The sequence below is a fragment of the Macaca fascicularis genome, chromosome 12 (assembly GCF_037993035.2).
Source record: "Macaca fascicularis isolate 582-1 chromosome 12, T2T-MFA8v1.1".
NCBI lineage: Eukaryota > Metazoa > Chordata > Mammalia > Primates > Cercopithecidae > Macaca > Macaca fascicularis.
This window is the reverse complement of record NC_088386.1, coordinates 91,573,735-91,599,621: the sequence shown is the minus strand read 5'-3', so window position 1 is coordinate 91,599,621 and position 25,887 is coordinate 91,573,735. Positions and strand designations below refer to the sequence as shown.

Below are 25,887 nucleotides of genomic sequence, written 5' to 3'. Positions count from 1 at the left end.
TATTAACTTCTATACTCATAACAAAGACAGTGGACAGTCAACATCCAGATACTTGTTTTTATTGCCTACAATATGATCTTATTTTTTAACTCTCAAAAAATAATTTTGTATCTGTGAACTAAAGATAATTTTATTTTTAAAATATATTAGCTTGTCATAGAGGATTGCTGAATATCTATTGTAATTTCTACTCATATGCATGAAGGATGGCAAATAAGTGAAAAAGAATGAAACTATAATTTTAGTTTGGGACTTTTAAGCATCATACACAGCCAATTAAAGTAAGCCTAGCTGTCAGTGTTTCCAGTTTTTGTAATTTACATTAAGCAGGCTATATATTACCTTTAAAACACAGAGCCCATCAAAATCAGACTACTGTCTTCAGTGGATTTTCATGGCAAGGGAATGCTAACAGCTTGGTAGTATCTGCCTATGGTGACTTAGGTGTTGTCATATGCTTGGGCATGTTCTGACTGGCCTTGGCTCATTCTCTGGTCATTCTGCCTCCTGCCAGCTTGCTCCAGAATGCACATTAAGACAAGAATTTTTGAACTACTCTGAAAGTGGTACATCTAGATTCCATTTTAAGGGACTATGCATGATATCATTACCTACTTGGAAATTTTCTGAATCAGACAAAAATTAGATAGAAAAAGAGGAAGAACAACAAAAGAAAACAGAAGCATTCAGGTTTTTTTTGTGCAAAGAAGTTAAACAAATTCACTGATAAGCATTGAAATAAAAATATTTTAGAAAGACATCTGAAAATCCCTGGTTAGTTGGCAAACTCATTAACATTTGTTTGTTTTAAAGATCTAAAATCACAGAACACTGCTTAAATGATGAGTAATATGTTAATATACGTAAGACTACGCCACATCTAAGTTCTGTTGCTATTTAATTAAATTAATTAATTAATTTGAGATGGAGTCTTGCTCTGTTGCCCAGGCTGGAGTGCAGTGGCGCGATCTCAGCTCCCTGCAACCTCCACCTCCCGGATTCAAGCGAAGTTCTGTTGCTATTAATAAATCATTCTTCCTTATGACTATGTTATCTCTGATAGCAGAGTAATTACAAATGTCTGAGTTCAAATCTTGGCTCTATTGTTTATTTTCTGGCTAAACTTGAGCCTGGCAGTTGCCTCTATGTGCCTTAGTCTCTCCATTGATAAACAGATGTTACGATGACCTTACCTCATAGAGTTGACATGATGATGGAGTAAACACATAGAGACCTCAGAACTGTGCTTGTAAAATTATTAGTTTATGGAGTAATTATATTTATTCTTGAGGAAATTAAATCATTATGTGTATTCTCTATATTTAGAAACGAACTGATAACCTATTGTAAATTTAAATATTCCACCTTCTCATGAATGCTACACTATTTTGGAGTATGTAGATTTTTCTTTAAATGCCAGTTACATTTTATAAATTGAAATACAGTTGACCCTTGAACAATTTAGGGTTTTAGGGGTGCTGAATCCCCACGCAGTTGAAAATCTGCATATAACTTTTGACTCCTCAAAACCTTAACTACAAATAGCCTACTGTTAACCAGAAACCTTACAAATAACATAATGCATACTTTGAATGTTACATGTATTATATACTATATTCTTATAATAAAGTAAGCTGGAGAAAAGGAAATGTTGTTAAGAAAATCATGAGAAAAATATATTTACTATTCATTAAGTGGCAGTGGGTCATCATGAAGATCTTCATCCTCGTCATCTTCATGTTGAGTATACTGAGGAGGAGGAGGAGGAGGAAGAGGAGGGATTGGTCTTGTTGTCTCAGGGATGGCAGAAGCAGAAGAGGTGGAGAGGGTGGAAGGGGAGACAGGAGAACCAGGCAAAGTCCATGTAACCTTTATTGAAAAAAATCCGTGTAAAAGTGGACCTACACAGTTGAAACCTGTGTTGTTGAAAGGTCAACTATATTTTAGAAATAAAGGCTTTATTCTAAAAATAAGGGGCCCAAATTAAGGGGGAAAAAAGAGCGTTGAAGGAAAGGAGTATTGGATGTAACTATCTTTCCTCAGAAGCTCAGAGTATCCTTGATTAGGAATACCTTTACTGTCAATAAAATCTCATTTTTCAATTTGTACTCTCTAGTCATGGAACTAGATAGCAGAAAGGTTTATTTCTATGTTAGAAATAACTAGATAGCAGAAAGGTTTATTTCTGTATACAGAAACCAGCCCAACAGTACATAAGTATATCTTAACATGTATATCTGTATAAGCATAAGTGTTATATTATTATCTTTAAACATATTTTATAGAACAAATCTAGTGATTTATCTTTAAATGCAACTAGATGAATGGAAATTGGAATATTATATACATTATATACAAGGTTATATACAGTTGTATAACATTATATACAAGATTGACAGTCTAGTTGTGGTTTTGAATTTTGTCATTTGAAACATTTGCTTGGTTTGCTGTCAATAAGAGCCACTGTGTTTTGCTTCTCAGAGAATGGGAGGGCAAGCTCCTACTGCTTCAGGAGATTCTGGATGAATGGCTCAAGGTCCAAGCCACGTGGCTGTATCTGGAGCCCATTTTCAGTTCTCCAGACATTATGTCTCAGATGCCTGAGGAAGGGAGACGATTTACAGCTGTGGATAAGACATGGAGAGATATAATGAGAACTGTCATGCAGGTAGGTGAAAAAATCTCCAAAAATGCCATTATTTGGTTGAAGTGACATGATTTGTGTTTTCAGAAATCCATATAAACCATTATTGTTTCCAATAAGCCATTATCTGTTTCACATGTACATTGTCTTTTCAGCTATTATTTTAGAATGCCAGGAGCAGAAAATGTTGCAAGCAAAAGTAGATATTTTGTCCTGATTACTCCTTGAAGTCCAAATTGAAATTTGCATTGTTTAACAACCTTTGGTTCTATTATTGATTCTTATCTGATACTCTGATAGGAAGACACTGTACGAGGTACTTGCTGACTCCGTCTATTCTATGGCTGTCTTGTTATGGAATACAACCCACTGAAACTCACTGTGGTGCACAAATGTCAGTATGCCAACGACTCAACACATTTTTCTGGTAGGGACCTAAAAACAGATGAGTTGCAAAGATAAATATATCTAAAAAGCTCAATAAATGCAAATAAGATACAGTAAAGAAAGAAAAATACACAAATACTGTGGAGGAGAACTTACAATTTAAACTAAAGAGAGAATTTAATAAAAACTGGTAACACTAAAAAAAAGTACCTTTTGTGTTCAATTCAGAGGACTTTTTTTTTTTTTTTTTTTTTTTTGAGATGGAGTCTCGCCCTGTCACCCAGGCTGGAGTGCAGTGGTGCAATCTAGGCTTACTGCAACCTTTGCCTCCCAGGCTCAAGTGATTCTCCTGCCTCAGCCTCTCGAGTAACTGAGATTACAGTCATGTGCCACCATGCCCAGCTAATTTTTCTATTTTTGGTAGAGACGGGGTTTCACCATGTTGGTCAGGCTGGTCTTGATCTCTTGACCTCAAGTGATCCACCCATCTCGGCCTTCCAAAGTGCTGGGATTACAGGCATGAGCCACTGTGGCTGGCAGAATACATTTATTTACTGACTCAGAAGCATGGTTGTGTGTCATTAAATATTAAAATAGAAAAAAGTTAGTTATTAAATCATATCATTAAATGAATATAAACTTCTGCATTGGTATTTTGATAAAATATAATACTATAAGGTAGGATAAGTATTATCTTAAAAATGTCCTACCCTGAAATAGAAATATGCATATCTTTATTGTTATTTAAACTTTAAGAGCTGTTACTATAATCCAAAATGTTGATAATACTGTATTGACGTCAACTATATGATTTGATAGGAAAATATTCAGAAAGATGGACATGGTTTTATTTATTTAATCTTTACCTCGTTTATATAATAGTACCTGAAATAAATCTTTTTATAAACCAAACCTTTGTAAAATTAATCACACTGGAATTAATTCCATATTTAAAGAACCCATTAGTAAGTTGCTTTGTAACACAATCATCTCTAATTTATGTCAGAAATTCAGTCTTTTATATATAGTTTCCTTATGGCGGTGCAAAATCCTCATAATATGGATATATTTTCGTTAGGAAGGTGATGAAGGAGAATTTTTTTGTTGTTTAAAAAAGCAAAAAGTAGTAGAGACGGGGGGTGCCCAAGATGGCCAAATAGGAACAGCTCAAGCCTCCAGCTCCCAGCGTGAGCAACACAGAAGACGGGTGATTTCTGCATTTTCAACTGAGATAGCAGGTTCATCTCACTGGGGCATGTCGGACAGTCGGTGCTGATCAGCAGGTGCAGCCCGACCAGCGAGAGCTGAAACAGGGCGAGGCATCACCTCACCTGGGAAGCTCAAGGGGCAAGGGAATTCTTTTCCCTAGCCAAGGGAAACTGAGCCACACAACACCTGGAAAATTGGGTACTCCCACCCTAATATTGCACTTTACCGAGGGTCTTAGCAAATGGCACACCAGGAGATTTAATCTCACACCTGGCCTGGAGGGTACCATGCCCACGGAGCCTCCTTCCTTGAGAGCACAGCAGTCTGAGATCTAACTGCAAGGCAGCAGCAAGGCTGCATAAGGGGTGCAGTAAACATCAAAAGGAATAACTGGTACCAGCCACTGCAAAAGCATGCCAAAATGTAAAGACCATCGATGCTAGGAAGAAACTGCATCAACTAATGAGCAGAATAACCAGCTAACATCATAATGACAGGATCAAGTTCACACATAACAATATTAACCTTAAATGTAAATGGGCTAAATGGTCCAATTAAAAGGCACAGACTGGCAAATTGGATAAAGAGTCAGACCCATCAGTGTGCTGTATTCAGGAGACCCATCTCATGTGCAAACACACACATAGGCTCAAAATAAAGGGATGGAGGAAGATCGACCAGCAAATGGAGAACAAAAAAAAAGCAGGGGTTGCAATCCTAGTCTCTGATAAAACAGACTTTAAACCAACAAAGATCAAAAGAGACAAAGAAGGCCATTACATCATGGTAAAGGGATCAATGCAACAAGAAAAGCTAACTATCCTAAATATATATGCACCCAATACAGGAGCACCCAGATTCATAAAGCAGGTCCTTAGAGACTTACAAAGAGACTTAGACTCCCATGCAATAATAATGGGAGACTTTAACACCCCACTGTTAACATTAGACAGATCAACGAGACAGAAAGTTAACAAGGATATCCAGGAATTGAACTCAACTCTGCACCAAGGGGCCCTAAAAGACATCTACAGAACTCTCCACCCCAAATCAACAGAATATACATTCTTCCCAGCACCATATCACACTTATTCCAAAATTGAGCACATAGTTGGAGGTAAAGCACTCCTCAGCAAATGTAAAAAAACAGAAATTATAACAAACTGTCTCTCAGACCACAGTGCAATCAAACTAGAACTCAGGACTAAGAAACTCAATCAAAACTGCTCAACTGCTTGGAAACTGACCAGCCTGCTCCTGAATGGCTACTGGGTACATAACAAAATGAAGGCAGAAATAAAGATGTTCTTTGAAACCAATGAGAACAAAGATACAACATACCAGAATCTCTGGGACACATTTAAAGCAATGTGTAGAGGGAAATTTATAGCACTAAATGCCCACAAGAGAAAGCAGGACAGATCTAAAATTGACACCCTAACATCACAATTAAAAGAACTAGAGAAGCAAGAGCAAATACATTCAAAAGTTAGCAGAAGGCAAGAAATAACTGAGATCAGAGCAGAACTGAAGGAGATAGAGACACAAAAAACCCTTCAAAAAAAATCAATGAATCCAGGAGCTGGTTTTTTGAAAAGATCAACAAAATTGGTAGACTTTTAACAAGACAATTAAGAAAAGAGAGAAGAATCAAATAGATGCAATAAAAAATGATAAAGGGGATATCACCACCAATCCCACAGAAATACAAACTACCATCAGAGAATACTATAAACACCTCTGTGCAAATAAACTAGAAAACCTAGAAGAAATGGATAATTTCCTGGACACTTACAGTCTCCCAAGACTAAGCCAGGAAGAAGTTGAATCCCTGAATAGACCAATAGCAGGCTCTGAAATTGAGGCAATAATTAATAGCCTACCAACCAAATAAAGTCCAGGACCAGACAGACAGATTCACAGCCGAATTCTACCAGAGGTACAAGAAGGAGCTAGTACCATTCCTTCTGCTATTCCAATCAATAGAAAAAGAAGGAATCCTCCCTAACTCATTTTATGAGGCCAACATCATCCTGATACCAAAGCCTGGCAGAGATACAACAAAAAAAGAGAATTTTAGACCAATATCCCTGATGAACATTGATGCAAAAATCTTCAATAAAATACTGGCAAACTGAATCCAGCAGAACATCAAAAAGCTTATCCACCATGATCAAGTGGGCTTCATCCCTGGGATGCAAGGCTGGTTCAACATATGGAAATCAGTAAACGTAATCCAGAATATAATCAGACCCAAGACAAAAACCACATGATTATCTCAATAGATGCAGAAAAGGCCTTTGACAAAATTCAACGCCCTTCATGCTAAAAACTCTCAATAAATTTGGTATTGATGGAACATATCTCAAAATAATAAGAGCTATTTATGACAAACCCACAGCCAATAGCATACCGAATGGGCAGAAACTGGAAGCATTCCCTTTGAAAACTGGCACAAGACAGGGATGCCCTCTCTCACCACTCCTATTCAACATAGTGTTGGAAGTTCTGGCCAGGGCAATCAGGCAAGAGAAAGAAATAAAGAGTATTCAGTTAGGAAAAGAAGAAGTCAAATTGTCCCTGTTTGCAGATGACATGATTATATATTTAGAAAACCCCATTGTCTCAACCCAAGATCTCCGTAAGCTGATAAGCAACTTCAGCAAAGTCTTAGGATACAAAATTAATGTGCAAAAATCACAAGCATTCTTATACACCAGTAACAGACAAACAGAGAGCCAAATCATGAATGAACTCCCATTCACAATAGCTTCAAAGAGAATGAAATACCTAGGAATCCAACTTACAAGGGAAGTAAAGGACCTCTTCAAGGAGAACTACAAACCACTGCTCAGTGAAATAAAAGAGGACACAAACAAATGAAGAACATACCATGCTCATGGATAGGAAGAATCACTATTGTGAAAATGGCCATACTGCTCAAGGTAATTTATAGATTCAATGCCATCCCCATTAAGCTACCAATGACTTTCTTCACAGAATTGGAAAAAACTACTTTAAAGTTCATATGGAACCAAAAAAGACCCCACATTGCCAAGACAATCCTTAGCCAAAGAACAAAGCTGGAGGCATCACGCTACCTGACTTCAAGCTATACTACAAGGCTACAGTAAGCAAAACAGCATGGTACTGGTACCAAAACAGAGATATAGACCAATGGAACAGAACAGAGCCCTCAGAAATAATACCACATATCTACAACCATCTGGTCTTTACAAACCTGACAAAAACAAGAAACAGGGAAAGGATTCCCTATTTAATAAATGGTACTGGGAAAATTGGCTAGCCATAAGTAGAAAGCTGAAACTGGATCCTTTCCTTACTCCTTATATGAAAATTAATTCCAGATGGCTGAGACTTAAATGTTAGACCTAAAACCATAAAAACCCTAGAAAAAAACCTAGGTAATACCATTCAGGACACAGACATGGGCAAGGACTTCATTTCTAAAACACCAAAAGCAACGGCAACAAAAACCAAAATTGACAAATGGGATCTAATTAAACTAAAGAGCTTCTGCACAGCAAAAGAAACTACCATCAGAGTGAACAGGCAACCTACAGAATGGGAGAAAAATTTTTGCAATGTACTCATCTGACAAAGGGCTAATATCCAGAACCTACAAAGAACTCAAACAAATTTACAAGAAAAAAACAACCCCCTCAAAAAGTGGGCAAAGAATATGAACAGATACTTCTCAAAAGAAGACATTCATACAGCCAACAGACACGTGAAAAAATGCTCATCATTACTGGCCATCAGAGAAATGCAAATGAAAACCACAATGAGATACCATCTCACACCAGTTAGAATGGCAATCATTACAAAATCAGGAAACAACAGGTGCTGGTGAAGATGTGGAGAAATAGGAACACTTTTACACTGTTGGTGGGACTGTAAACTAGTTCAACCATTGTGGAAAACAGTACGGCGATTCCTCAAGGATCTAGAACTAGAAATACCATTTGACCCAGCCATCCCATTACTGGGTGTACACCCAAAGGATTATAAATCATGCTGCTATAAAGACACATGCACACATATGTTTATTGCAGCACTATTCACAATAGCAAAGACTTGGAATCATCCCAAATGTCCATCAATGACAGACTGGATTAAGAAAATGTGGCACATATACACTATGGAATACTATGCAGCCATATAAAAGGATGAGTTCATGTCCTTTGTAGGGACATGGATGCAGCTGGAAACTATCATTCTCAGCAAACTATCTCAAGAACAGAAAACCAAACACCACATGTTCTCACTCATAGGTGGGAATTGAACAATGAGATCACTTGGACCCAGGAAGGGGAACATCACACACCAGGGCCTATTGTGGGGAGAGGGTCGAAGGAAGGGATAGCATTAGGAGATATAGGTAATGTAAATGACGAGTTAATGGGTACAGCACACCAACATGGCACATGTATACATATGTAACAAACCTGTGTGTTGTGCACGTGTACACTAAAAGTATAATAATAAAAAAGGGGCAAAAAGCAAATGTAGATACTTGTATTCTTTTAGTTAATATATTTAAGAAATTAAAGTCTTTTTTAATATGTAATCAAAATACTCTTCAAAATTCCATATTGCTATGAAATTTTATAGATATCTCAGGTGCTTGAAAGGGCAGCTATCTTGGGCCTTGTAAATAATGGAGGCATATTTTTATCCTATAAAACCACTGGAAACAAACAAAAACATTACTTACCCTCATTTCTTTTTTTTTTTTTTTTGAGACGGAGTCTCGCTCTGTCACCCAGGCTGGAGTGCAGTGGCACGATCTCCACTCACTGCAAGCTCCGCCGCCTCCCAGGTTAACGCCATTCTCCTGCCTCAACCTCCCTAGAAGCTGGGACTACAGGCACCAACCACCATGCCCGGCTAATTTTTTTGTATTTTCAGTAGAGGCGGGGTTTCACTGTGTTCGCCAGGATGGTCTCGATCTCCTGACGTCGTGATACGCCCACCTTGGCCTCCCAAAGTGCTGGGATTACAGGCGTGAGCCACCGCGCCCGGCCACTTACCCTCATTTCTAAATAAATAGGTATTTTCTGTTGGGGAGGGGAGAGTAACACTTCATTTACTTTTGCTTAAGACTTGATTATCTTTCTCATCTGCTTTGCATTTTCTCTTTCTCCATATATTAGTATTCAGGGAAGCTTTGGCTCATGCTCTCCAAAGAGCTGAAAATAAACATATACCCATATTCTCTTAGGAAGTCTAATGAGATGATGTGTATAGTAGAGGCCACTGGATTAATTGCTTGGTACATAAGGTTATTGCCTTCATTCTTAGGAGTTCCTAATAAACGTTCTTTTAAAAACCTCAGAGGCTAAAAATGGGACATAAATACTATTGTTAATGTAACTGGCTTACAGTGTAAACAAAGCTGCTGGGAAGTTCCAACTGGGTAGAGCCCACTGTGGTTCGGCATGGCCGCTGTAGCCAGACTGTCTCTGTAGATTCCTCCTCTCTGGGCAGGGCATCTCTGAAAGAAACGCAGCAACCCCAGTCAGGAGCTTATAGATAAAACTCCTGTCTCCCTGGGACAGAGCACCCATGGGAAGGGGTGGCTGTGGGCACAGCTTCAGCAGACTTAAACTTTCCTGCCTGCTGGCTCTGAAGAGAGCAGTGGATCACCCAGCACAGCGCTTGAGCTCTGCTAAGGGACAGACTGCCTTCTCAAGTGGGCCCCTAACCCCTGTGCCTCCTGACTGGGAGATACCTCCCAACAGGCGTCAACAGACACCCCATACAGGAGAGCTCCATCTGGCTGGCATCTGGCAGGTGCCCCTCTGGGACGAAGCTTCCAGAGGAAGGAATAGGCAGCAATCTTTGCTGTTCTGCAGCCTCTGCTGGTGATACCCAGGCAAACAGAGTCTGGAGTTGAACTTCAGCAAACTCCAGCAGACCTGCAGCAGATGGCCCTGACTATTAGAAGGAAAACCAACAAACAGAAAGGAATAGCATCAACATCAACAAAAAGGGCATCCACACAAAAACCCTATCCGAAGGTCACCAGCATCAACGATCAAAGGTCAAAGGCAGATAAACCCACGAATATGAGGAAAAACCAGTGCAAAAGGGCTGAAAATTCCAAAAACCAGAATGCCTCTTCTCCTCCAAAGGATTACAACTCCTTGCCAGCAAGGGAACAACACTGGACCGAGAACGAGTTTCACAAATTGACAGAAGTAGGCTTCAGAAGGTAGGTAATAAACTCTTCCAAGCTAAAGGAGCATGTTCTAACCCAATGCAAGGAAACTAAGAACCTTGAAAAAAGGTTAGACGAATTGCTAACTAGAATAACCAGTGTAGAGAAGAACATAAATGACCTGATGGAGCTGAAAAACACAGCACAAGAACTTCGTGAAGCATACAGAAGTATCAATAGCCAAATTGATCAAGTGGAAGAAAGGATGTCAGAGATTGAAGAGCAACTTAATGAAATAAAGCGTGAAGACAAGATTAGAGAAAAAGAATGAAAAGGAGAGAACAAAGCCTTCAAGAAATATGGACTACGTGAAAAGACCAAACCTACACGTTTGATTGGTGTACCTGAAAGTGATGGGGAGAATGGAACCAAGTTGGAAAACAGTCTTCAGGATATTATCCAGGAAAACTTCCCCAACCTAGCAAGACAGGCCAACATTCAAATTCAGGAAATACAGAGAACACCACAAAGATACTCCTTGAGAAAAGCAACCCCAAGACACATAATCATCAGATTCATCACGGTTGAAATGAAGGAAAAAATGTTAAGGGCAGCCAGAGAGAAAGGTCGGGTTAACCACAAAGGGAAGCCCCTTGAACTGACAGCAGATCTCTCTGCAGAAACCCTCCAAGCCAGAAGAGAGTAGGGACCAATATACAACATTCTTAAAGGAAAGAATTTTCAACCTAGAATTTTATATCCAGCCAAGCTAAGCTTCATAAGTGAAGGATAAATAAAATCCTTTACAGACAAGCAAATGGTGAGAGATTTTGTCACCACCAGGCCTGCCTTACTAGAGCTCCTGAAGGAAGCACTAAACGTGGAAAGAAACAACTAATATCAGCCACTGCAAAAACATACCAGATTGTAAAGATCATCGACACTACGAAGAAACTGCATCAACTAACAGCCGAATAACCAGCTAGAATCGTAATGACAGGATCAAATTCACACATAACAATATTAACCTTAAATGTAAGCGGGCTAAATGCCCCAATTAAAAGAAACAGACTGGCACATTGGATAAAGAGTCAACACCCATTGGTGTGGTATATTCAGGAGACCCATCTCATGTGCAAACACACACATAGGCTCAAAATAAAGAGATGGAGGAATATTTACCAAGCAAACAGAAAAAAAAAAGCAGAGGTTGCAATCCTAGTCTCTGATAAAACAGACTTTAAACCAACAAAGATTGAAAGAGACAAAGAAGGGCATTACATAATGGTAAAGGGATCAATGCAACAAGAAGAGCTAACTATCCTAAATATATGTGTGCCCAATATAGAAGCACCCAGATTCATAAAGCAAGTTCTTAGAGACCTAAAAAGAGACTTGGACTCCCACACAATAATAGTGGGAGAGTTTAACACCCCACCATATTAGACAGATCAACAAGACAAAAAATTAACAAGGATATTCAGGACTTCAACCCAGCTCTGGACCAAGCAGACCTAATAGACATCTACAGAACTCTCTGCCCCAAATCAACAGAATATGCATTCTTCTCAGTACCACATCACACTTACTCTACATTTGACCACATAATTGGAAGTAAAACACTCCTCAGCAAATGCAAAAGAACAGAAATCATAACAGTCTCTCAGACCATGGTGCAATCAAATCAGAACTCAGGATTAAGAAACTCACTCACAACCACACAACTACATGGAAACTGAACAACCTGCTCCTGAATGACTACTGGGTAAATAATTAAGGCAGAAATAAATGAGTTATTTGAAGCCAATGAGAACAAAGACACAACATACCAGAATCCCTGGGATACAGGTAAAGTAGTGTTTAGAGGGAAATTTATACCACTAAATGCCCACAGGAGAACGTGGGAAAGATCTAAAATTGACACCCTAACATCACAATTTAAAGAACTAGAGAACCAAGAGCAAACAAATTCAAAAGCTAGCAGAAGACAAGAAATAACTTAGATCAGAGCAGAACTGAAGGAGATAGAGACACAAAAAATCCTTCAAAAAAATCAAAATGAATCCAGGAGCTGGTTTTGTGTGTGTGTGTGTTTGTTTGTTTTGTTTTGTTTTGTTTTGTTTTTTTTGAGAGACTCTCACTCTGTCACCTAGGCTGGAGTACAGTGGCGTGATCTCGGCTCGCTGCAAGCTCCGCCTCCTGGGTTCACACCATTCTCCTGCCTTAGCCTCCCGAGTAGCTGGGACTACAGGCACCTGCCACCATGCCTGGCTAATTTTGTTTTTGTATTTTTAGTAGAGACAGGGTTTCACCATGTTAGCCAGGATGGTCTCCATCTCTTGACCTTGTGATCTGCCTGCCTTGGCCTCCCGAAGTGCTGGGATTACAGGCGTGAGCCACCACGCCCAGCCAGGAGCTAGTTTTTTTAAAAGATTAACAAAATAGATAGACTGCTAGCCAGATTGATGAAGAAGAAAAGAGAGAAGAATAAATAGACACAATAAAAGAAATGATAAAGGGGATATCACCACTGGCCCCACAGAAATACAAACTACCGTCACAGAGAATACTATAAATACCTCTACACAAATAAACTACAAAACCTAGAAGAAATGGATAAATTCCTGGACACATACACCATCCCAAAACTAAACCAGGAAGAAGTTGAATCCCTGAATAGACTAATAACAAGTTCTGAAATTGAGGCAGTAATTAATAGCCTATTAACCAAAAAAAGCCCAGGACCAGAGAGATTCACAGCCGAATTCTACCAGAGGAGTGCAAAGAGGAGCTGGTACCACTCCTTTTGAAACTATTCCAAAGAATAGTAAAAGAGGGACTCCCCCCTAACCCATTTTATGAGGCCAGCATCATCCTGATACCAAGACCTGGCAGAGACACAACAAAAAAAGAAAATTTCAGGCCAATATCCCTGATGAACATTGATACGAAAATCCTCAATAAAATACTAGCAAACTGAATCCAGCAGCACATCAAAAAGCTTATCCACCATGATCAAGTCAGTTTCATCCCGGGGATGAAAGGCTGATTCAACATACACAAATCAGTAAACGTAATCCATCACATAAACAGAACCAAAGACAAAAACCACATGATTATCTCAATAGATGCAGAAAAGGCCTTTGGTAAAATTCAACACGACTTTATGCTAAAAACTCTCAATAAACTAAGTATTGATGGAACGTATTTCAAAATAATAAGATATTTATGACAAACCCACAGCCAATATCATACTGAATGGGCAAAACCTGGAAGCACTCTCTTTGAAAACCAGCACAAGACAAATATGCCCTCTCTCACCACTCCTATTCAACATAGGATTGGAAGTTCTGGCCAGGGTAATCAGGCAAGAGAAAGAAATAAAGAGTAAGCCAGGCGCAGTGGCTCATGCCTGTAATCTCAGCACTTTGGGAGGCTGAGGCGGGTGGATCACCTGTGGTCAGGAGTTTGAGACCAGCCTGACCAACAAAGTGAAACTCCATCTCTACTAAAAATACAAAAATTAACCAGGTGTGGTGGCGCGTGACTGTAGTCCCAGCTCTTCACGAGGCTAAGACAGGAGAATTGCTTGAACCCAGGAGGCAGAGGTTGCAGTGAACTGATGTTGTGCCACTGCACTCCAGCCAGGGCGATGGAGTGAGACTCCATCTCAATCAATCAATCAATCAATCCATAGTATTCAAATAGGAAAGAGGAAGTCAGATTGTCTCTGTTTGCAGATGACATGATTGTATATTTAGAAAAATCCATCGTCTCAGCCCCAAATCTCCTTAAGCTGATAAGCAACTTCAGAAAAGTCTCAGGATAAAAAATCAATGTGCAGAAATCACAAGCATTCCTATATACCAATAATAGACAAACAGCCAAATCATGAGTGAACTCCCATTCACAATTGCTACAAAGAGAATAAAATACCTAAGAATACAACTTACAAGGGATGTGAAGGACCTCTTCAAGGAAAACTACAAACCACTGCTCAAGGAAGTAAGAGAAGACACAAACAAATGGAAAAACATTCCATGCTCATGGATAGGAAGAATCAGTATCGTGAAAATGGCCCTACTGCCCAAAGTGATTAATAGAGTCAATGCTGTTCTCATCAAGCTACCATTGACTTTCTTCAAGAATTAGAAAAAACCACTTTAAATTTCGTATGGAACCAAAAAAGAATCCTTATAGCCAAGACAATCCTAATCAAAAAGAACAAAGCAAGAGTCATCACACTACCTGACTTCAAACTATGCTACAAGGCTACAGTAATCAAAACAGCATGGTACTGGAACCAGAACAGCATGGTACTGCTACCAAAACAGAGATCTAGACCAATGGAACAGAATAGAGACCTCAGAAATCACACCACACATCTACAACCATCTGATCTTTGACAAACCTGACAAAAACGAGCAGTGAGGAAAGGATTCCCTATTTAATAAATGGTGTTGGGAAAACTGGCTAGCCACATGCAGAAAACAGAAACTGGACCCCTTCCTTACACCTTATACAAAAATTAACTCAAGATGGATTAAAGACTTAAACATAAGACCTAAAACCATAAAAGCCCTAGAAGAAAACCTAGGCAATACTATTCAGGACATAGGCATGGGCAAGGACTTCATGACTAAAACACCAAAAGCAATGTCAACAAAAGCCAAAATTGACAAATGGGATCTAATTAAAGAGCTTCTGCACAGCAAAATAAACTACCATCAGAGGGAACAGGCAACCTACAGAATGTGAGAAAATTTTTGCAATCTGTCCATCTGACAAAGGGCTAATATCCAGAATCTACAAGGAACTTAAGCCAATTTACAAGAAAAAAAAACAACCCCATCAGAACGTGGGCAAGGAATGTGAACAGACACTTCTCAAAAGAAGACATTTATGCAGCCAACAAACATATGAAAAGAAAGCTCATTATCACTGGTTGTTAGAGAAATGCGAATCAAAACCACAATGAGATACCATCTCACACCAGTTAGAATGGTGATCATTAAAAAATCAGGAAACAACAATGCTGGAGAGGCTGTAGAGAAATAGGAACGCTTTTACACTGCTGGTGGGAGTGTAAATTAGTTCAACTATTGTGGAAAACAGTGTGGCGATTCCTCAAGGATCTAAGACCAGAAATACCATTTGACCCAGCAATCCCATTACTGGGTATGTACCGAAAGGATTATAAATCATTTTGCTATAAAGACACATGCACACCTATGTTTATTGCAGCACTGTTCACAATAGCAAAGACTTGGAACCAACCCAAATGTCCATCAATGATAGACTGGATAAAGAAAATGTGGCACATATACACCATGGAATACTATGCAGCCATAAAAAATGATGAGTTCATGTCCTTTACAGGGACATGAATGAAACTGGAAACTATCATTTTCAGCAAACTAACACAGGAACAGAAAACCAAACACCACATGTTCTCACTCATAAATGGGAGTTGAAAAATGAGAACACATGGACACAGGGAGGGGAACATCACACACTGGGGCCTGTTGGGGGATTGGGGGCTAGGGGAGAGATAGCATGAGGAGAAATACCTAATGTAGATGATGGATTGATAGGTGCAGCAAACCACCATGGCACATATATACCTATGTAACGAACCTGCAAGTTCTGCACATGTATCCCAGAACTTAAAGTATAATAATAATTTTAAAAAAGAAGACATGTGGCTCACGCCTGTAATCCCAGCACTCTGGGAGGCCAAGGCGGTAGATTACCTGAGGTCAGGAGTTTGAGACTAGCCTAGTCAACATGGTGAAACCCTGTCTCTACTAAAAATACTATTTTATACATATATACACACACACTTTATATATATATATAATATATATACACACTTTATATATATAATATATATATTGTCCAGCTATATCTATGTTGTATATAATACTTCATATATATATATATAAAAAATTGGCTGTATTGAGATGTCTTGGTTTCCTTGAGGTGTAAACATGAAATAATCTTATAATTCATGCTACCAGCTATACTCAACCAGTGCCCTTTCTCACTCGGAGAGGCTTGCTTATTGATCTTTCAATCTAATTCCAGAATTTTTCAGTCACTTTTGCTTATTAAGAGAGTTTTGTCTATGAAGACTTAGTTGTACCTGTTTCAAAACCTCAGTCTTCTGTTCTACTCTGAGCTCTCCTCTTCCCCACAATGCAGGTAAACCTGAAGTTCCAGGGGCGGGGAGATATGGAGACTGCTCTCCCACTCTACTTCTCTCCTCCTGTGCTTCTCATGTGGGGTTGGGACAAGGACCAGGTGAAGAGAAGGAGGAAGGGAGGGATGGGGAGAGAGACAGTAAGAGGGAGAGGGAGAGAGAGAGAGGAAGAAAGAGAGAGTGAGAGTAAAAGAACATTTTCTGATCTACCTGATCCTGCAAAATGGGCTGTTGTTTTTTTGTCGGTGGTCATAAGGTAGATAACCTCCTATCAGTGATGTGGAGGCCCTGTGCCTTTTCTGTTGGTCTTCACAACTGGTCTAGCACTTTGGAGAGTTGTGGATATGTAATGAGCACAGATTAACCCAGGGTAGACAGGTGAAGATTCCAACACAGGTTTGGCCGCTGAGGGACTTCATCTTGAATATCTCCCCTAGGTTTGGTCATTGTCTGGGAGATGTGGCTACATTTTCAGACTGACCTTGTGATGGTGTATTTTGCCACATATTTTTTATGTGTATGTCTCTTTACCCCATACTGTAGCAGTATTTCACAAATCTTCAGCCTTTAATTTCATATGCCAGCTTACTTTTAAGATTAGGTTATGGGAAAAAAAATTTTCATCTGCCTGCCATAGCCCAAAATTGGGGTCTGCAGAAGGGCACGATTCATCTTCTGTACCCACTTTGTAACCTTGAGCACATAGTTCTTGCCCCTTCTTCACTGGCCGTTCCACCACACCATCTGCTCCCAGAGTCAGTTTCCTGCTCTAGTGGCATTGGAGCAGGTCAGCACACCTGGTGACTGACCAGACCTCCAGCTAGGAAAGATGTCAGCCTTCTCTCCTTTCAGGCACTTAAAAAATGTTTTAGGGACTCTCTTGGGCCCCCCTTCCTAAGATTCAGGGGATGGGAACTAGTTAATTGCCCACCATATGGGGATGAAATAAGTGGATAATCCCTCTCTGCATGCTGCATTTCACCCCCAAACTTGGTTTTTGACCCATCCAAGTCTTTTGTATTTCATGCAAAGCAGACGAAAACACTCTTAAATTTCTTCCCAAACATTTTCCATTTCTAGTCTAACCCCATCTCAATAAATACAAGCACTGTTCTTTCTATTGCCAAAAACTTAGTACTCATTCTTTATTTTCCTTGTTTTCTTTACTGTAGTAAATATCATTTGGCAACAAGCATTTCACCTCTATCTAGTGGGCTGAAAAGCAGAAAAGATCATCTCCCAGGCTCTCTACATCTGACTTTCTGGAAGTGAATTAGATCTTTTCAATTAGATACACTCATTTGGGATTTGGATGGAAAAAGTGAAAGTGACTGTCTTTCTGTCATTTTAGCTATTTCTGCTGTCAAGCCAGATCATGAACACATGACTTTTTTTTTCCAACAGGACTTTATCATCTGGTTACCAGTTTTATAGGTATTATGAGGCAGTGATAATGGTGGCCTCCTGATCCCGCCCACTGATCTCTAGCATCAGAGCCTCCATGATGGTTTCTTGAACTCAGTATTTCCAGTGGTGTTATCCTTTAGTCCTGATTGGGACAGAAGTAGTAAATCCTGAAAAGTCAGTTGTTGTGTTTTAGTAGTCTGTCCTGGAAGTATGCTCCCCTAGGCTTTCCAGTGATTTTGCAATCACTTTATTCCCTGTATTAAATTCCTTTTTGTTTAATATATAGAAGGGTTCTACACTGAACTTGAATAAACTATACCAGAACCTCAAGTATGAGATCTAGGATTGTTTATGATCCACTTGGGTCTTAGAGTAGTGAAGATCTAGTTATTGCTTGAAAATAGGACACTAGTAGTGTCTGGTATGCCGTATAAAAATCACTCAATCAATTATGTTCTTAGACTTCCAGAATGAACAATCTATTTTATAGGGAAGTGTTTGGTGGACCGTGAGGCTGCTGGAATAGGTCAATAGAATAAGAATTTGAAGTACCAGGGAGGTGAAATGGGCTGAATTCTTTAAAAGGCACTAGAGAAATTAAAGACATGGTATAATTTGCAGTTTTAAATTCTCTGCTCAAGATGTGGTCAGACAACTAAGAAACTTTTGTGATTTCCTAAAAGAACCTTTTATTTCTCATAGCTACAAATTTGATATAGCAAAAAATGAGTTATAGAATCTGATTCAATAGGTCACCAAATTTCAATGTAATTTAATTCATGGCCTTTCTAGATCTGTTATGTGAAAGACAGTTTAATTATATTGGAAAGCGTGGGATGGTGAGAACTGAAAATGGGGACACTTGGATGTAATCGACTCTGGGTACTCTGACCCTCAAACTCTGTTTAGCCTCTCTTGCCGGAAGCCTTGGCAGAGGTGTAGATAAATATAAGTGGCAATATATTGTAATGGTGCTTGTGTAGGGAGGAAAGAACTTAAGTTAGATGTGGTCAAATGTGTTGGTGTGGGTGCACTTACCAGAGATCCTGTTTCAACATGCTAGTCAAGGAGCTGTGAGTGGTTCTGTTTACTTGTTTTATTGACCAAACCTGGCTTCTGTAATGGCCTGTCTCAATTAGATTGAAATGGTAGAAAATCCTTGATTGGATTTAAAGAAGTTATAGAGTTGCTTGAAGATGTTTGTGCTGCATATGCTTGCACCATCCAGAAGTGGAAATTATAACCCTACTTAGGGGTGGACTTAGAGAACAGTAGGAAGGAAATTCTTCTCGTGGGCATAACTTCAATAGGTTTTTTTTTTTTTTTAACTTTCCTTGGAAAGAGTGCTTGGTCAGAAGTATGAATTTATATTGATGATGGTCAGTAGCAAACAGTTTTGCTGCATAATCAAGGACTTAGAAACAAGTTTGAAGGGTTGGGAACAAGAAATACTGGCGAAGAGGTATGTAAGGTATCAGAGAATATACCTAAATGAGCATGTTTGTGTTCCATATGATTGCTTAGTAACAGGTGCAGCTGCAAAAGGAGGAACTTAATTATATGGTCGACCAGTTGACCTAGTCTGTACATGTCAACCAGCATATGCCACTATGTGCACAGTGAGCTATGAAATGGAATAATCGTTTAATATATTGTCCAAATTGGAGAACATTTGAGAGTTAAAGCAATTAATAATCTGGGAAAGCAAGCATGAACCAGAACTATCTTCATCGAACTGGGATACATGGCTACTGTAGCTATAAATGAAGAAGTCATGATGGCAGGGGTGGGAATTACGGAAGGAATTACTATCGCAGACTACCCCTCACCAACACTGCTGAGTGCTCAAGCTGCCAACAGCGGAAATTAACATAATGCTTCTGATACAGCAGCCATTTAGAGGGAATTGAATATTACATTAGCCCTCTTTCAGTATGAAGCCAGCAGTGTTGTGTCTGCACCAAATGAATTTTTGTTTTCCCACACCAAGTTTCTGCCAATATTGTCATTCATTGACTTACTGAATGACTTACTCATTATCACAGTTTCCACACAACATGCTAAGGAATTCACATTACAAGGGAAATAAGACAGTTGACTGACATCAATAATAGTAAAAGTCCTACTATGAATATTGACCTTAAACAAAGTGAATTGGCTTATATTGAAGATTAATTTACTCTATTTGTGTGTGTTCATCTGTTCTCATGCTGCTCATAAAGACATGCCTGAGACCAAGTAATTTAGAAAAGAAAGAGGTTTAATTGACTTACAGTTCCACATGGCTGGGGAGGCCTCACAATCATGGTGGAAAGTAAATGAGAAGCAAAGTCACATCTTACATGGCGGCAGGCGAAAGAGCATGTGCAGGGAAACTCCCCTTTATAAAACCATCAGATCTCATGAGACTTACTATCATGAGAACAGCACAGGAAAAACCCACCCCAATGATTCAATTACCTCCCACCAGGTCCCTCTTATGACACATAGGGATTATTACAATTCAAGGTGATATTTGGGTGGGGACACCAAACCATATCACTGTTGGAAGATAATAGGAGTTTGGGATGCAGTTCTAGAGTATACATAATAGGAGTTTGGGATGCAGTTCTAGAGTTTGGGATGCAGTTCTAGGAGTTTGGGATGCCGTTCTGTCTGCTCCAGGCATGTGGTTTCTCTCATAGGCAGAGTACATGGATATGGGAATTAAGGAGTAAAAATGGAAGTGACATGTCTCACCAATTAACTGCATAATCTACTCACAACAATTTTACTTCTCAACTTTTGGCTTTTCTAGATGAAATCTAGTAGAGATTATCCTAACTAGATTAAGTAATCTCAGTGTCCAGGGGAGAAATACTTCTATATGAGGGACATATTAATGGTTTCATTAAATGGGAAGTTCTTGATCTGCTCATTCCACCCTTTTACCTCTCTGTTTTTACAACTTTTCACTTTACTTACTCTATTCCAGCCACACTGGCTACCTCCTCTTCTTCCTCCTTCCTCCTTCCTCCTCCTCTTCCTCTTTTTCCTTTTTCCTCTTCCTCCTCTTCATCTTCCTCCTTCTTCCTCTTCTCCTTCTTCTTCTTCCTCCCCACCCTTCCTTCTTCTCAAATAACAAACACACTCTACCCGAGGGCCTTTGCACTGGTTGGACCCTCTTCCTGGAATGTGCTACCTCTAAATATCTGCAGTACTGATGCTTTGCTTCCTTGATGTATTTTCTCAAATATTACCTTTATAATGAGACTCACATTGAACATCCTATTTTAAATTAACCCACCTTTGACTTTTTTGGCACTCCTTATCACTTCTTTCTTTTTTGTAGCATCTATCATCTACCTTACTATATAATTTATCAATATGATGTTTATTATTTATTGTCTGTCTCCCCCATGGAGGCTGGGATCTTTGTTTTGTCCACTGTTGTCACCCAAGCACTGAGAAAAGTCACTAATGTGTATTAGCCCTTGGTAAATGTTTGTTAAATGAGTAAATCAATAATTGAGATGGATGCTTGAATTATTGTTAATTCTAAGAATTCAGAGTTTATTCTGGAAAACTTCTGAAAATTCAATTTTAGGCAAATGGGCCCTGAGATTTAGATTAATCCTAGAAATACATTGAATCTAAGTGAAAGAATTTCTGCTCCTGATGATGTCAAGGAATCTTAAAATTGTAAGGGGTTTAAAGTTATACTCTGTTAACCTACATTTCCTTTCTTAAAGTGCAAAAGGTTTAATGAGGATCTTATCAATTTTCTGTTGTCCAGGGATTTTGCATTAGGAAATTTACACTTCCAGAAATTTGCTAAGCAGGCTTGAGCTTAATTCCATTAAGTGTACAAAACAGCATTTCTCTTTTTTATTTTTTATTATTTTTTATTTTGCTTTAAGTTAGGGGATACATGTGCAGAACGTGCAGGTTTGTTACCTAGGTATACATGTGTCATGGTGGTTTGCTACACCTATCAACCTGTCATCTCGGTTTTAAGCCCTGCATGCATTAGGTATTTGTCCCAATGCTCTCCCTCCTCTTGCCCCCCAACACCCGACAGGCCCCAGTGTGTGATATTTCCCTCCCGTGTCCACATGTTCTCATTGGTTGACTCCTATTTATGAGCGAGAACATACTGTGTTTAGTTTTCTGTTCTTGTGTTTGCTGAGAAGGATGGCTTCCAGCTTTATCCATGTCCCTGCAAAGGACGTGAACTCATTTTTTTAATGGCTGCATAGTATTCCATGGTGTATATGTGCCACATTTTCTTTATCCAGTCTATCATTGATGGGCATTTGGGTTGGTTCCAAGCCTTTGCTATTGTAAGTAGTGCTGCAATAAACATAGGTGTGCATGTGTCTTTATAGCAAAATGATTTATAATCCTTTCAGTATATACCCAGTAATGGGATTGCTGGGTCAAATGGTATTTCTGGTCTTAGATCCTTGAGGAATCGCCACACTGTCTTCCACAGTGGTTGAACTAATTTACACTCCCACAAACAGTGTAAAAGTGTTCCTATTTTTTCTCATCCTCTCCAGCATCTGTTGTTTCCTGACTTATTAATGATTGCCATTCTAACTGGTGTGAGATGGTATCTCATTGTGGTTTTGATTTGCATTTCTGTAATGACCAGTGATAATGAGCTTTCTTTCATATGTTTCTTGGCCACATAAATGTCTTCTTTTGAGAAGTGTATGTTCATATCCTTCACCCACTTTTTGATGGGCTTGGTTTTTTTTTTTAAATTGGCTTAAGTTCCTTGTAGATTCTGGATATTAGCCCTTTGTCAAATGGATAGATTACAAAAATTTTCTCCCATTCTGTAGGTTGCCTGTTTACTCTGATGATTATTTTACTGTGCAGAAGCTCTTTAGTTTAATTAGATCCCATTTGTCAATTGTGGCTTTTGTTGTCATTGCTTTTGGTGTTGTAGCCATGAAGTCTTTGCCCATGCCTATGTCCTGAATGGTATTGCCTAAGTTTTCTTTTTCTAGGGTTTTTATGGTTTTAGGTTTTATAATTAAGTCTTTAACGAATCTTGAGTTAATTTTTGTGTAAGGTGCAAGGAAGGGGTCCAGTTTCTGTTTTCTGCATATGGCTAGCCAGTTTTCCCAGCACCATTTGTTAAATAGGGATTTTTTTCCCCAATTGCTTGTTTTTGTCAGGTTTGTCAAAGATCAGATGGTAGTATGTGTGATGTTATTTCTGAGGTCTCTGTTCTGTTCCATTGGTCTATGTGTCTGTTTTGGTACCAGCACCATGCTGTTTTGGTTACTGTAGCCTTGTAGTATAGTTTGAAGTCAGGTAGCACAATGCCTCCAGCTTTGTTCTTTTTGCTTAGGATTGTCTTGGCTATACAGGCACTTTTTTGGTTCCATATGAAATTTAAAGTAGTTTCTTCTAATTCTGCAAAGAAGGTCAATGATAGCTTGATGAGAATAGCATTGAATCTATAAATTACTTTGGGCAATATGGCCGGTTTCATGATATTGATTCTTCCTATCCATGAGCATGGAATTTTTTTTCCATTTGTTTGTGTTCTCTCTTATTTCCTTGAGCAGTATCAAAACCGTATTTTCTATGAAGCTTCCTAGTAGCAGAAATGAGAAAGCTCTCTATATACTCAAAGTTTCGGGCCCCTGATATCACATTCGTTTCGTTTAGAAATGTAAACCTAGTAGATCGTCACTAGAGCTGATGAGATTGGTGGGTGGTTGTGAAGTAAAAGAAGACACTTAAAAATTGTCAGTGTTCTTTTAACCAAAAAAATGACAATTAGTAATTCATTTCTTCCCCTGCAGGAGACAGAAAGTAATTAAAGTGTCAAGTCACTAAGATTCAAATTTCTAGTAGCTTCCTGTTACATCTTATTGCTATATTCTGAGGACGTGGCTATGAAGTATACCAGCCTTCTATGACATGGAGACTTGTACATTCCTTGAGTTTCCCTGTATGAGCCTAGGTGTAGCTCAACTTGCATTCACTCAAGCACTTAACATGGAATGCTCAAGCATTCATTCATGGAATGCTGACTCTGTACCAGGATTTTATGGCAATCCTTAGAGGAATTTAAAGTCAGTGTTATTTTACTATGAAAAATATCTTTCTTGAAGGATGGAAGATTATACAATGTTCATTTTAACTCCATAAAACATGGAGTGATGTAAATGCTTCATTTTCCCCTTTCCCTAGGGTCAGTCCCCACCCCCACTCTCTCCAAGAGACAATTTTGGGGTGAGGAGAAGGAAAGGGGGAATAAAAGGGTCGCTTCAAGTATGTGTGTTTTAGGTACCATATTAGTCACTTGAAATACATTATCTAATTTAGTCCTCATACCAATTTTGAGAGAGGGCTCTTATCCCCATTTTCAGGATAATAAAAAAGGGACTCAGATTAAGCAAAAGTTGCACAGGTAGTAAGAAATACAGTGTGGGACAGACACCAGGTCTGTTCAACTTGGGCCCCTTTCTTTATCTGATACAGTCTTTATTATGTTTGTCTTCTCACTGGGAGAGTGAAGGTAGTTGAGTTGTCAGTCATAAGATGATTACTTTTATTTTAAAATCTTAAATCCATATACAAAGATACATAGATTATTGCCTAAGTTCATATTTGTATGAAGTACAAAATGTAGCATATTTGGTTCAGAGTTATTAAGCTAATCTGGTTAAATAGTTTGACCCTGGAAACTCAAAAATAAAAAAAAATTTACCTGAATGCTCTTCCCATGATTTGTTGTTGTTTGTTTGTTATTTTGGCAATTATAATATTTAGCAAAAGGAATATACTGGTTTAAATAACTGAACTTTTTAGCTTTCAAATCTTCGATTAAGAATGGAAACATTGTAATAAATTTTTTGGTTGAGAATAACAAATACTGTTCATATGTGAAAGGAGTTTTATTTATTAGCCACAATTCAGCTTTTTTCCCCCAACAAATACAGGCATACTTTTCCAGAAGGTGGCACTCTAAGAACACTATTTTGATATTTGGATTTAGGCGGACAAGATGGCCTGAGTCTGTTATGCTGTGTGTGTTTGTGTGTGTGTGTGTGTGTGTGTGTGTGTGTGAATGTCTATTTGAAACGTAAAACAGGAAGCATAATAAAATTCCTTTTAAAAATTATGCACCTTTAAAGATAAGCTGATCTAATTATATTACATGATTTATATATTCATGTTTTATTGAGAAAACAAGTAATAATGATAATTATTTTGTTTGATTAAATTGCTGTTTCTAAATTGCATTGTTATAATCCAAAAAAAGCAGAAAATTGTATTTTTCCTTTTCAGACACATTCAAAGTATGTTAACAAAAACATACTTTAGAGACTCCTGCAATTGAATAAAATTCCTATATGAAAAAATTTACTGCTTACATTTTTTGTTATCTCTCAGTCATGGCTAAATACCAAAAATATCTAATTAGTTAATCTTGAAATTTAATATTTAGTTTTTAGTAATATTCTCTTGATTTAATTTCATATAAATTTTCTAAAATGCCCTGTTACATTAATAAATGTCTGGTGTGTTTTCATGAGATGTGCTACTTGACGATTGAAATCTTTATTGTGTTAGCACCTTTTTTGCTTTTTTCAACACCTTCAAGCTTATTCAGTAAAGAACTTTCCTTACATTGTCAATGGTGTCAATAGTGAACACTGACTTTGGAATTATAAGACCAACAATAGACCCAGATGACATCAACCATGTGTTACAGAAAAAAAAGTAAAAATAATTCTATTTCAGCTATATCTAGGCTGTATTTTTATATGCACTTCTAAAGATTTTCATAAACTCAGTGGTTACTGTGTGGATATTTTGAGAAATCCATAAACTCTATTTACTTTT

The 25,887-nt window shown here is 38.5% G+C and overlaps 1 protein-coding gene across 1 annotated transcript in view; it reads left to right on the top strand.

The window, feature by feature from the left end:
* The window catches only part of DNAH7 (dynein axonemal heavy chain 7), a 340,485-nt gene that overhangs the window by 111,356 nt on the left and 203,242 nt on the right, over positions 1-25,887 (top strand). Inside the window, exon 19 of the mRNA XM_005573795.5 lies at positions 2,482-2,668. Coding sequence (XP_005573852.2) covers positions 2,482-2,668 — 187 coding nt within the window. The remainder of the gene's footprint in view (positions 1-2,481; positions 2,669-25,887) is intronic.